Source organism: Marmota flaviventris, chromosome 6 (genome assembly GCF_047511675.1).
Source record: "Marmota flaviventris isolate mMarFla1 chromosome 6, mMarFla1.hap1, whole genome shotgun sequence".
Taxonomy (NCBI): Eukaryota; Metazoa; Chordata; class Mammalia; order Rodentia; family Sciuridae; genus Marmota; species Marmota flaviventris.
In genome coordinates this window covers 27,777,258-27,791,778 of record NC_092503.1, presented here as the reverse complement: position 1 = coordinate 27,791,778, position 14,521 = coordinate 27,777,258, and the positions used below count along the sequence as shown (strand labels likewise).

At 35.6% G+C, this 14,521-nt stretch overlaps 1 protein-coding gene across 1 annotated transcript in view; it reads left to right on the top strand.

The window, feature by feature from the left end:
• The window catches only part of Pex7 (peroxisomal biogenesis factor 7), a 65,152-nt gene extending 53,505 nt beyond the window's left edge, over window positions 1-11,647 (top strand). The window contains exon 10 of the mRNA XM_027938442.2: window positions 11,191-11,647. Within this exon, the coding sequence (XP_027794243.1) occupies window positions 11,191-11,259 (69 nt within the window). The 3' untranslated portion in view covers window positions 11,260-11,647. The remainder of the gene's footprint in view (window positions 1-11,190) is intronic.
• The last annotated feature ends 2,874 nt before the right edge of the window (window positions 11,648-14,521 follow it).

Sequence of the window (14,521 nt, the reverse complement as noted above, 5' to 3'; positions counted from 1 at the left end):
ACTGTGAAAGAAATAGAAGGGTCAAGTTTTACGCTAGGATTTGGACGTAGGAGACAAGGTGAACAATGATTAAATTTAGTGACTAGGGGAAGAGGAGAGGTTTGGGACAGGGAGAATTATTTTTGAGATATCTCCTGTTTGATATTCAAATGGATGTCTGGTAGACAGAAATAGGCTTGTCTGTCTCAGGGGACAGTTTATATGCAAAAGTGAAATGTGTGGGAGTAAGCAAACAAGGGAAGTGAAGGAGGAGTTGGAAGTATACCATTTTAAAGTTGTTATTACTACATTTAAAGTGATATTATTTGAGGGTACCCTATGGTAAAATCAGTATATATATGTAAACCCCCATGGTAATCTTTTAAGAAGTTTTAGAAAAAGAGGTATAACTAATAAGCCAGTTGTGGAGGTAAAATGGAATTATAAAAAATAATTAATTACTTCAAGATAATGTAGGCCATGTATAAAAAACCACAGCCAACATATATTCAGTTATAAGACCAAAAGCTTTTCCTTTAAAGTCAGGAATAAGACAAGGATACACACTTTTTATTACTTCTATTCAACAGAGTATTAGAAGTTCAAGCCACAGGCAACAAAAGACAAGTATCAAAATTGGAAAGGAGGGGCTAGGGTTGTGGTTCAGTGGTCGAGTACTTGCCTGGCATGTGTGAGGCACTGGGTTCAAGCCTAAGCACTGCATATAAATAAATAAATAAATAGAAAGGTCAACTGACAATTTAAGAATATATTTTAAAAAATTGGAAAGGAGGGCTGGGGATGTGGCTCAAGCGGTAGCGCGCTCGCCTGCCATGCGTGCAGCCCGGGTTCGATCCTCAGCACCACATAGAAACAAAGATGTTGTGTCTGCTGAAAACTAAAAAATAAATATTAAAAATTCTCTATCTCTCTTGCTCTCTCTTTAAAAAAAAAAAATTGGAAAGGAAAAAAATAAAATCATCTCCCTTCACAGATGACATGATCTTAAATGTAGAAGACCTTTAAATCTAACCAAATCAACCAACAGTTATATTTAATGTAAGTCTACATACTCTAGTTAAGAGACAGATAAAGCCAGATGTGGTGGCACACGCCTGTAATTCAGCAGCTCCGGAGGCTGAGACAGGAGGATTGTGAGTTTAAAGCCAGCCTCAGCAACAGCGAGGCACTAAGCAACTCAGGAAGACCCTGTCTGTAAATAAAATAGAAAATAGGACTGGTGATGTGGCTCAGTGGTTGAGTGCCCCCGAGTTCAATCCGCAGTACCAAAAAAAGAAAAAGACAGATAAAAAAACAATATAATTGAGAAACTATGAGAGACTCATTAGATTAAGACTTTGTGACCTAGTGGATTTTGGATTTGAAGAAGGAGTTTTCTAACTCCAAGTTCTAAAATCCAGTTACTTTTTTATATAAAATTTTAATTATACACTTGTAATATTCTTCTCCCTATAAATTTATCTTAGTTTATACTTTTGTCTGCATTTTATTTACATTCTTTTGTGGACTTTAAGCTTTCCTTTCAAATTTAAGATGATGATGTCAACTGATATTTGTCATATACTTAAAATCAACATCTTCCTTCCTTCCTTCCTTCCTTCCTTCCTGTGCTGGGGATTGAATCCAGGGCCTTACTCATGCTAGGCAAGCATTGTACTGCTGAGCTATATCCCTAACCATCATCAGTTCATTTTAACACAAACATTTGAATTATTTACATTATAATTTGTTGTTACCAAGTAAAATATTAAACTCCTTTTTAGGGGAGATAAGAATTAAGTTCTTCAGGTGTCTCCTTATTTTTTTGCCCCTTACTTTATCAGTGCTCTATTACTATATAACAATCTATTCCATGACTTACAGACAACAAGTTTTATTTGCTCACAATTCTGTGAGTCAGCAGTTTGGGCCTGATGGTTCCTCTGTTGGTCTCACCTGGGGACCTCACGTAGTCCAGTCTTTTGGGGGCTTAAATGAGGATAGGTGGTCTGAGATGGCCACATTCACAGATTTGGTGGGCAGTGCTGGCTGCCTGCTGGGCCACTTGTGTGTCTGGGTGAGCATAGGCTTTATTAACAATCCTGTGCTTTCAAGAAGGCATGAGCAAAAGCTGTAAGGCATCTTGAGAGCTAGGCCTAGTAGTCACACATAATTCCTTCTGTTGCAAAACAAGTTACAAGGACAGCCAATATCCAAAGAGTAGGATGTAGAGACCCACTCTAGATGGTGGGATCTGTGAAGAATTCATAGTCATTTAAAATCCGCTACACTAACCTTTATCATTGGTATATTTGGTATTCTAACTTAATTTTTAAGTTAGAATAAAGGATTTTTTTGTCCTTTATTTATATTTTATTTCCATATATGGTTAAGTTTATTGATTGCAAGTTAATTTCACCCTTTGTTCATATTTTATTTTCTTAGAAAATATCTTTTTCTTACCTCTTAGTATCTTTCCATCCGCTTTCAAAAACCTGTAGTACTTTGTAATCTTAGCAGCTGCAGGACCTTGCTGATGTTACCTAAGGGCTCTCTGCCTTAATGTATTCTGTCTTAAAAGAGATTCTCTGAGTCCTTATACTTACAGACATTTTTCTTTGTAGTGTCTCCCTTCTTAGAGATCTGAACAAAAAGGTCCAAAGGCATTCTTATCTTACACTGTCTTTCTTCTTGACAAAATGTAAGATCTTGTCTTTAAAAGTTTAAAACTTGACAAATAAGTGTCTGAGGTCATTCGTTAAGGATAATTGCTGAGAAATACTCCACGCCCCCTCTTGTTAGCCAGGTTGAAGTTATCTTTCACTTGAGAAATTTTTTCTTTGATTTTTTTTTCCCTCTCTAGTCATGATTCATATAGTTCTAGCATTTTCTTTTTTCTCCCTTATCCTTATTATTTCTAAATTAGATAACCCTTTTCTGTTTTTAGGTTTGTGATTCAAGACCTGTGGTATAACCATTTTATAATTGGAATTTCTGTGTTAATTTAGCTCTAGAACTTCTGGCTTTTTATTCTGTAGTGTCGACCCTGCTCTTTTGAATGCTAATTGGTATTTGGTGTAGTTTTATTTATAAACTGGGTACAGGCGCACATCTTTACATATTCCTGTTGAAACATAGTTATTTTTCCTTTAATGTCTTTTAGAGTAGACATATTGGTTCATTCCAAGATCAACTTTATGTATTTAATAAAATTTAACTTTTTTCTCATGACAAAATTTTGGAAATCACATTTAGAGGAAAGAAAAATGATTACCTATGGTCCCACTATTCTAGAAAGAAGTCTTTTGTAAGCTGGGCATGTTGGTACACACCTGTAATCCCAGTGGCTTGGGAGGCTGAGCCAGAAGGATTGCAGGTTTGAGGCTGGCCTTGGCAACTTAGTAAGACCCTGTCTCAAAATAAAAAATTAAAAAGGGCTAGGGATGTAACTCAGTGGTAAAACATTCCTGAGTTCAATCCCTAGTACTCTCCTCAAAAAAAAAAAAAAGTCTTTTGTAGCATATTATGTTTTTATTAATCCTTTAATTTTTTTTAATTGAAGCATAACAACCATATTGGAAAATGCACCTGTTTTAAGTGGAACAGCTCAGTATGTGCCAGTGTAACCACCACTCAGTTTAAGTCACAGAACATAGCCAGAAGCTTCCTCCCAAATTTTACCCCTTGCCTTCTTTTCAATGGTGACTACTTTTCCAGTCTTTTTCTTTATGTATATTTTTTAAAAGTTGAAGTTATCCTGCATATATGAATTTGCCTTCTGGGACTCCTAGATGTTTGGTAAGCATAGTCTTTATAAATGACTGTCTTGGTCTCTCCATGCTAGGAACATGTAGCAAGTTACTGTAGAGACTTTTCCACTTTTCCTGAAAGTAGGATGGAAGGACTTTTGTATGTTTTCATTTTGTTTCAGTGTAAGATTGCTTAGATTTGTTTCTGATGTAAATTATTAATGTAGGTGTGACTTGAAGTATGTATTTGACTTTGTTTGATTTTTCATTAAAAGATGTTGTGTAAAAGTTCAGCTTGTGTTTGGTTCAAGTCTATTCCCACAATCTTTGATATCAGGTTTAAAGGTTGACAGTGGATAAAAATATTTTAAAATTCTCAGTGTGAGTCTGGAAAAACTGGACTTTAGAAGGGGTCTAGCATTACTGGTAGTCATGTTTCTGTGTCCTGTTCACCTTTTATCTCAGGTGACAGTGTCTGCATCTGTCACAGACTAGCTCTTGAGTTGAAAAGAACAATGTGCCAGTAGCATTTCATGTCCTCAAGCATTAGTCTCTGCTGTTTCCTCTTTGATGCTTTCATAATTGTATAATTTTTCAGCACAAAGTTATATAACAATGCTTGTTGTTTTACCCCAGACGTGAAATATCCCCAGGCACAGCTCTAGGATCTCAGTGAGCTCCAAAATGGACAGAACTGGCCTGTGTCTGGTCTGCACTTCATAGGCATCCCTTACTAGGATGCCTCCCAGAATTGGTGACACCCTAGTCTCTGCCACCTCTGGGTTCTGCTCCTGAATCATCTACCTTCTTGTTCCTTTTCCTTTCTCTAGGATATAGAGCATTGCTTCTAAAAATCAAGCAAACACACTGACTTGGCACACTGCAAATTACTTTTTTTTTAAAAAATTTTTTTAGATGTCGATGGACCTTTATTTTATTCATTTATTTATATGTGGTGCTGAGAACTGAACCCAGTGCCTCACACTTGCTAGGCTAGTGCTCTACCACTAAGCCCCAACCCAGCCCCACTGCAAATTACTTTTTAGAAAGACTTTCTTGGACACTTGGTGTCCTACCCAGCTTACCTTTGTGAAATCTTTTGATTTTTTTTTTAAGCTCATTTTTCACAGTATCTTTTCTCAGTCTTTTTTCAGAGTCAGTATCTGGACATTGACTTATGTAAAAATGGGATTCTCAGGAATGAGTGTTCCATCTCTATCACCTCAAAACATTTATGCTCTCTCCCTAGTTTTTCCCTTTCCTTCTAGTCAATTTTCAGCTTTCTTACTGCTCCCCCATCCAGGTCTTTGCTTACTCAGCTATCCACCATTTATATCTGTAATCAGTTTTCTTTTTTTTTTTATTTTCAAAGTTCTATGGGGTTTATCATCATTTGACCCCAGTGTTCTGTGTCACTACCATTGAGTTATTTTTCTCTTCTGTTATAAAAATAACATCTAGAATTAGTGGCTTTAGTTCTTGTCTTTAGTTTCTCAAAAATTCACTCTTTTAACACTATGTCTGTCTTCCTTTCATCATTCAGTTGAAGTTAAGCCCCAAAATGTCACCAGTGAACTCCCGAAAACCAAATTGCCTTTTCTCAGACTTCCTTCTTATTTAGATATAATTTTGATATTAAAAAATGTCCTCTCCTATTTTAATGCTACTATGCTAATTTTTTCTTTCTAGAAATAAAGATGTGCAGAACTCTAGGTGAAAATTTTATCACTTTACTAAGGAATCTATAAAAAAGACTGTAATAAACTGCCTTGTTGCCAAGTGGTTAGAGCACTTGTCTAGCATGCCCAAGGCCCTGGTTCATTCCTCAGCACTGCAAAAAGGAATGATTGGAATCAATGATAACCCATATCATATTCTTATAATATAATACTTTTTTTCTTATTGCTGCCATTTTTTAAGGCCTTCGTCATCTAATATAGATACTACTTTATTTGTCTCCTAACAAACAGATCTTTTGCTTTTTCAAATTCATGGTCAGCCTCTCCTGTTATGCTTTTAAATCACTCTGACCATTCACCTCCTTCCATACTATGTGTCAAGAGGTACCATATCATAGTATATATGTTATATGCCAGTTTTAATGTGTAAATCAACACAATTTGTCATTTTCAATTTGCCTAGGAACCTTCTTCAGGATAGAATCTGAATTTTTTTAAATCTTACTTTCAAGATTGAGTATGCTTGCCTAGGATGTGTAAGGCCTTGGGTTCCATCCCCAGCAAAAAAATAACGACAACAATAGTATCCAAGATGAATTACCTTCCTTTTCTCCTTTTCTCCCTTCCTTTTTTGCTTCAATAAATATTTTGAATGTCAGCTAAGTATTTTGAGTGGTTGGTGTTATGGAATAGATTAATGTAAAGTGTCTGATACATATGTGCTAAATATAAAATGAATGAATGAATAAATGTAAAGGTTTTTTTAGTGCATAAGTCTATTGTCTACTTTTGCATAAACTCCATAATGGTTAGTATAATAAATCATATTCTCCCTTGTAGTCACTTACTATTGTAAGTTGGTTTAGTAAGGAAAATATGTTTCTTTATTTAGCTCAAAATTTAATATACTGCAACATCATGATTATGCTACTTTTTCAAAATTAAAGTTGACTGTTAAGTGATTTTTTTTCAAACATTATTCTCTCTACATCTTTCTGCCTATTTCTCTTGTTCATTCTTGCTAAGGAGGCCATATGTCATACAGATAATTACAGTACATTGAACAAATTTCCCAAGGGCAAAAGCAATTGTCTACAAAATTGAGAGAAAAGAGTATAATGTTAAATAGGAAATGGAAAACTTGTCAATGAAGTAAGTCTCTTAATGGGTCAGTTGGAATTATTTGTTATATTATTTGTTATATTATATATCAACCCAATCATTTTGAGATGAATTACCTTATCAGTGGCATGTGTAAACATTTTAATAAAGTGGAGGGAATTGATAAAATTAATTAATAAAATTAGAGAATATAAATCCATGTTCTAAATTTCACATGTATTTTAAGTCTGGTATTTTCATTATAATGTTGCCTTCTCTAAATGCTGTATTTATAGGACAATTAGTATAGAAGGTGTTCTATAATGTATCTTATTTGATCCACCAATAATAAGTTTTTATCATAAACTCCTTATTGAGTGCATTTGTTTCATTTATATTTGAGGGTTTGTTGTAGCATCAGCATAGTACTTTGCATGTAGGCAATGTTAAAAATATTAATTTTATAAAGTTGCTCTCAAGCATTCTATTTTTGATGTTACAATATATGTGCTATAGCTATATTTAGAAATTGTTATATTGATAAATAATAAATTTCTATTAGGTGTTCAAGAGTACTTCATTGTATGTTTTAAGGAAATTGACATTTTGGTGCAATAGCAAGTAACTCTTAATTTCTAATTAGTGTTACTCATTTTTAAAACTTAAAAATCTCTATTTTGCTATATAAAAGTAAAGATCATTAAAAATAGAACTTATGTTGAGGCTTACCTGGTTATTTTTCACTATCTTGAAAAATATTATCTTTTAAGAATGAATAATGAAGACTGGATCTCTCAAGTGAAAAATATTATATTTTGACAAACCATTTTTTCCTTAGAATGTTGGGAATTTTAATTCTGAGTTTTGATGAGAAGGTTTGCAGTTTGATCTCAGGTTCAAGGAAATTCAGAAGAGCAAAAAGATGAATGTGTCACAGTGGTGGCTTGTGGGGTTAGGAATAAATTTTCCACTTGAATATCCCTGGGCAGAAGCAGTGGCACCCTGGAGACTCCCATCCTTGGGTGTCTCCATGCACACTCACACTGCAAGGGAAAAGGGTCACACAAGACATGCCTCAGCATCCAGCCTTCAAGGAACCCTAGAGCACACTCAGAAAAGAAGTCTTCTACCAATACATTCAGAGTTTCATCAGAGGAGTTATGAAGCACTTCAGTTTCCCCAAAGCTGGAATTTTTAGTTCTTCATTCACTCTTGTTTGTTCTGCTGATCATACCCCTTTTCTACATTGTACCTTTGTCCCACAAATAACAAGAAGTGCTCTCTGGCTAAGGCACTCCTCCTTTAATCCTCAGCTTAGATAATACTCCTGAAAACATCGCTTTCCCCAAATTTGGTCACAGGGGCTCCTTTCCTATTTTTACTGGGCCCCACAATTATCACACATATTACCCTGCGTTATAGGTGTCTCTGTACTTAATTCCTTTCTTCACTGGACTCAGGAGCTATCGGGCAGAGACCAGGACGATAGTGTTTATTGTCATAGTCTTGGTATACTTCTGACACACAGTGGAGGCTCTCAGTAAAATGTATTGACTAAATGGATGAATATATGTGTGTATGAATTATGATATTTATATTTTTGTAATGCAAAGGAATATTTTACTAACAATTCCTAGGACAGAAAGCTCCTTTTGAAACTTCTCTAAATAATATGTGTGACCCTCAAAAATTCCATATATCTCCCAAATCACATAAAAATTGTTGCTTTTACCCAAATTTCTGACCTCACATCTACATAACAAAATCTGAGGAGAAGAATAAACCACAGCTTATACATGGATTTATTAATTCATTCAGTAAGCATCTATTAAAGATTTATTGTATGCAAAATACAAGGAATACAGATTTACATATCTGGTCAATATACAGTCCCTCTTTAAAAAAATACTGTTTGGTTTTAGTTGCATAGACATATTTATATCCATATGCCAGTGTTGTTAGAAAAAAGAAACTATTCCCCAGCATGCTTTCATTTTCTCTTAGCTGTCATAAGACATATTGCTTAAGTTACTGTGCAGGTATTGATATGCTCTGTCTGAAAGCTTTACTCCATTTGTGCCTTTAGAAGAGATTTTTAGATTCTTAGATTCTTTTAGTTTTTTTTTTTTTTTTAATCTTTATTTACTTCATTTAGCCCTGTGGTTTAATCTGTAAACTACCTAAACCCATTTAGAATTTGATGGTAAAAATCTCAAGCAAAATAAATTTTAAGAATTATAAGTAACGAAGGTTTAAATAAATAATACAAATTTTCATGTTTTTAAGTAGAAATCCTGGATCCTAGCTAATGTAGAATGGTCCAGGAAGGTACATAAACTCTTGGTTTCAGAGTGCTTCAGGGAGGGCTCAGGATTTTCACTAATGTTTCCTCTTTCTTTGTCCTCCCACTTGTCTCTCTTCCTACCACATATCAGCCTACTGGATTTGAAACTTGATTTTACATAAAAATGTGAAAATAGAGCACAAGGTGTTTTGAATATTAATGGCTTATAAATCTCTTCTCTCAAGAAAAGATTTTTTCCTCAAGAATATTTTAATCTTGCCAAATTTTTAATTTATTTTAGTCCATAACAAAAATTCCTGCACATCAAGTATTCCCCAAAGAACTTTCTAATATGCAGGTAGAATTGAGGACAGGCACACGCCTGTAATCCCAGGACCTTGGAAGGCCAAAACAGGAGGATCACAAGTTTAAGGCCAGTCTGGGACAACTTAGTGAGAATTCACCTCAAAATAAAAAAAAACTAAAGGGACTGAGATGTTCTCCGTTGGTAAGATGCTTGAGGTAAGGCAGTAAAAGGCACAGATCCTGAAAGCATCAGGTGATCCAGAACAGCCTTAAGACAATATAAGCATTCTATTCAAGGACATGGTGATCTTTTTGCTGCTTTCAGTTTTTCACAGTTTTTCTGACAATAGATAGTGTAATGAGCAAAGAGAGTCCTTATTGAGGGGACTGAAATTGAGAAGGAGTATCAATCATAGATAGAAAAGAAGATATCCTGTGTCATTGGCTTTGCTCTGTCCCCAGTCTGGCCTTGAAAAGGAGTCTTGTGGCCAGGCATGCATTCCTGGGGATGGGAGGGACTGAGGGCTTTTATTAAGAGGAAGTGGGATGGGAGATAGGAAAGATTCCTCTTTAACAAGCAAAAGTCTGAGTGGATCTTAACCTGTAAAGTAGATTATTTATTTTCATGTCATTTGCTTTGTCTTTTTGTTAGCATTTTTTATTTTACCAGAGTCCATTTTTTTTTGTTTGTTTTTAATGTTTATCTTTTTCTTGGTCCTTATTTTTAGCACTTTTTGAATGTCTTTTAGGCTGGCCATAGATGTCTATGGGACATCGAGAGCCTTGTATTAATTAACTCTCGGTCCTAGAATTCAAGGGGAAACATGCCAATAGAGGCTATTGGGATGGTGATAGTAATTAATGAGAGGCTCCCCACAAGGGAATATGTGGTACAGTCCTTTTTCTTTACCAGGAAATCTCTGCGTGCTAACCTTAGAGAATCTAGAGCTTCTTTGTTAGTAAAGTTTTTTTTTTTTTTTTAAACCTTATTGTTTTTTATTGTAAGCATCTTTAAATTTGTAGAATGAAATGAAATTTAATTATTTGCATTAATTTGAATTAAGGTGTTCATAATTCTGAATCATTGCAGTTTTAGCTCTTCCTTGCATTATTAATTATATATTTGTGAACACTTGTTGATTTAGTGACCTTCACATTTACGAGTTATTTTAAGTCTTGAGTAAATAAAAACTTGAAGAGTGTTGAATAGAAATTCATAGACATAACTTACAGATGCCTTGCATTAGAAATCTTCGTCTTATTTCTGATTCTCTTTTCCATAGTAGTTGATGCTTAACACACTGAAAGGCCTAATACTTGAAAAGAACCCATAGATGAGTCAGGGGTAAATTAATGCAATGATCTTTGTGTCCCATGGTATGAAAACTTGTAATTACAGGATTAGGCAAATAATGGTTGACAATTTGCTTTTTATGAGGGACTGGTTCTAATGGAAACACTCAACAGACTTTTGCACAGGTTTTAGCTCTGTGACTCCAGTGCAAATGCCAGGCAGGGCATGGTCAAGTTTTCTGACTTTACCCCTGTGGAAATGGGATGGTCCCTCCTCTGGGAGTCTCTAGAGTATGTTCCACACTTGTTCTGATCTGAGTTGTTCTGTGAAGGTGAGATCCGTACTTCATCTTCCTCCCCCTCCTCACTGTGTAGATCACACATTTTTACATGCATTTAATTGTTGTGTAGATATGGTATATGATACTGTATTTCTTTCCCTTCTTCCCATTCTACTTCTCTACTATCAAAAATTTTTTTAAACTGTCCATTGAGCAAAAAGTCTTATTAGTTTAATCTAGGAACTCATCTTTCCAGCATTTATCTCAGGAGATTATGGAGCTCTGTGATAGGGTAGGGGAAATTCTTGTAGGCAATTGCAGTCAATTGGCGACAGTTCCCAAAGTGTATCTTGAAAAGGGAAAATAGGACTTCTTGAAGACGACATATCCCTATGTTTTTCCTGTCCCATATTTACTAGTGAATGGCCTACTATACTCTAAACAACTGGGACTTTTGCTACCAGTTTTGATTTTTATATACTTAAATGTGTGCTGCTTCCTTTGTTTTTGTTTTGCAGGTAGCTGACTGTTCTTGGGATGAAACAATAAAGATATATGATCCTGCTTGTCTTACTATTCCTGCTTGAGATACACGGCTGTGGTCAGAAAAAATGTTGACTGAAGAACTGCTTAAACTGCAACTGACTTAACTATTGAAAACATAGATGTTTTGCGTTTATATGCTATTCAGATTTCAAATTTTCCCAGACTTACTCTGGAGTCAGTTTTGAGGCAGCTGATAAAGACTTGGGCTCACTCTTTAAGCTTGGTACATAAGTCATGTTTCTTATAATCCTAAGAAATAATTGATGTTATAGTATATCTTATAATATCAATTAGAATATAATCTCTGTATTATAAAATGGATTAAAATATGGGAGATGAGATTATGTGAATAGTGATATATTTTTAAATTTTTCATTTTTGATGTGAAATATAAATCATTGCTATTAATAAAAATCAAAATAAATTGCATCTCTTGGTCATTTATCATTTTATGATAACCCAACAAGATTGCTTTTTTAACACATTGTGTGTGTGAATACTGTAATTATATAGATATAGCTGTGGTTCATATATGGGCTCTAATATATAGATTTAATTATAGTCAGTGGTTATTTATTGAGCATGTACTATGTGCCTTACACAGACTGAATGAAATTCTCGTAAAGACTGGTGCCATGCTTTAAGAACATGGAATGCTGTGGGTTAAAAGTTGTTTTCTGTTTTTTTGTTTTTTTTTTTTTTACATTTATTTGAATCCTTTTAGATATTGTACCTCTTTGTATGTCTCTCTCTTCCCACTTCTCTATCAACAAATTTGAAAACTCTTCCTTGCTTAAGAAGAGTCTTAAGTCCTACTAAGGCTTCTTTAAGTTGCATGAAACAAGCCCTAAATTGTGCTACAAACTCTGCTTGCTACCTTCCCAAATCTTCTTGAAAAATTCATATATACTGATTAATTACCTGGAAAAAAAACACAAGTTAAAAAGAGAAATTAGTTAAACTATCTATTTTGCACATTTTAATTTTTTACATAATGTTAAAACAAATGACAAAAAAGTCTGACTAACTGCATTCTTAAGTTTTGGAGAATTTTTAAAGAACAAAATAGAATTATCAGAGCAGAAATAAAATATTTGGATATTGTTTTATTTATATATATTTTTAATTATTCTAGAAAGAAATATTACATCTTAAGATATAATTCCAAGACAGCATAAATTAGGAGGTAGAACAAAAGACAAAGTGGAGCCGGGAGTGGGACTTGAAAATACATATGTCAGAAGTTCCGTGAAGGGGTTGAGGACTTAGCTCAGTGGCAGAGTACTTGCCTAGCTCACACAAGGCCCTGAGTGGGGTCTTTGGCCCTGAGGGTGGGGTTGGGTGGGAGGAGTTCCATGAAGTTGCTACTGACGAGGCCAAAGATTTGCTACCAAGATGTCTAGCCTTATAAGGTAACCTGGTCAGTTATATAATCCAGTGCCTATGTACCAGGCCTCAAACATACAAGGTGCTCAATTAACATTTTTAAAATAAATTTATGATCTCAGGCAGTACTAATAGTTTTTGAAAAGTGCCATAAAGAGGACAATATAAGTGGATTGTAATGACAAGGTACTCACCTCACCCTCAGAGCTGTCATAAAGGATGAGTTTCATAGAGCTTTTCTGTGTTGCTTCCCTCTTGTGAATTAATGGCATCACACCAAGGTGTGATTCAATAGAAGCATGTCCTCAGTGTGTGTTCTCTGCATCAGCAAAATTGATAATAGATCAGATTTACAATAAAAATGAAATTATTTTTTCCCTTTAGGGTATTAATAATTTACTATGTATCTTTTAAAACAAAACAAAAAAAACTTGATTTAAAAATTAACATCCTTTGATTTACTTTTTCACTCTATTTCAGGGATGTTAGAGATGTTTAGAACACTTACTCCATAATAAATAACTCAGTTCTTGGAGTCTGTCAGTGTGAAAGAGTGTGGCTGAATGCTTATTCGGTTGGTTCCTTAGAGTTAGTGTTGGAAAACCAGAAAAAGCAGAGTTGGATTCTCTCCTGAAAAGAATATGCAAGATTTTTGAATTCTTGGTTGCTCATGAGCTAAGTCACTTCTGGGCAATCAGTCATTCCTTCCAGGTTGGAAAAATCAGCATTGCTTTCCTGGCTGCTTCCAAGCTGCCCCTGCACCTGCAGTGATGGAAGAGTGGATGGAGGAAAAGGGAGCCCCCAGCCAGTGATCTGATGCTTTATACATTATTTCTTTAAATCTTTATAACCTCCCTGAGAGGTAGCCCTGTTTTCCAGGCAAGAAAGCCCAGGCTCTCAGCCACAATAGCCAGGAAGTAATGAGACTGGCTTGAAGTCTGGAATGAACTAGGATGACTGAATTCAAACCTCTGGTCCTGCCACATGGCCTTCTTAGGAATAACAGAAATCTGCCGAGAGTCAAGATGTAGATCCTGATCATTCTGGGGGTGGGAGTAGGGGGGACGGACGGGGGGGGCGGGTCTGAGAAGACTGAGCTTCCAAGTCTGAAAAGCTAAGAAACTAAACCTGTGTCTGAGTGAGCCTACCAAGGTCCATCACCTCCTGGGAGAGCCAGGCTGAGAGCCAGCTGTCCTTTCTGGTTTTGGCACTTCTTAACTGCTTATCTCAGCAATAACTTGGCTCTTCCAAAAATGAGCTCTTCCTAATTTCTTACTTAACAGGCCTTTTCTCCGATGTGTTAAGCACTTACATTGTGTGTGGGTGTGGGCGTGTATATGATTCCTGCCTTCCCCACTTCCCCACCTGGGTGTCCCAAATGCCTTTGCATTCATTTTGTTCCATCCAAACTCATTTTACATGCTACACCAGCTCCTCCTTTCTGCACATGCTTTTTCATTTGTTGCTAATGAAGAATCAAGCTAAAAGACCAGTTTCAGACAAACCAAAGTTCTAAACAGGGGCTCAGCGGTACAGCATTTGCCTCACACGTGTGAGTCACTGGGTTGATCCTCAGCACCACATAAAAATAAATAAACAAAATAACTGTAACAAACAACTACAAAAAAAAGAAACCAAAATAGCATCCCATGGCTTCCCTCATTCCCACCTGTCTCTTCCTTTCAGTGCGGCCACCAGTGCCACCATTCAAGTCATCATTAGCTTTCCTTAGGTGGATTGTGGCAGCTTCCTCAATGGTGACTGCTTCTAGTTCTGAATCCTCAGAACCATTCTCATCAACACAGCTGCCAGAGACTAATCAAAAATGCAATCTGATTATCCCAGTCTTAGAGTAATCTTTTCTTTGCTTGTAGGACTGCCTACAGCGAAATGTTCAAGCTTGCTAACCAAGCAGCC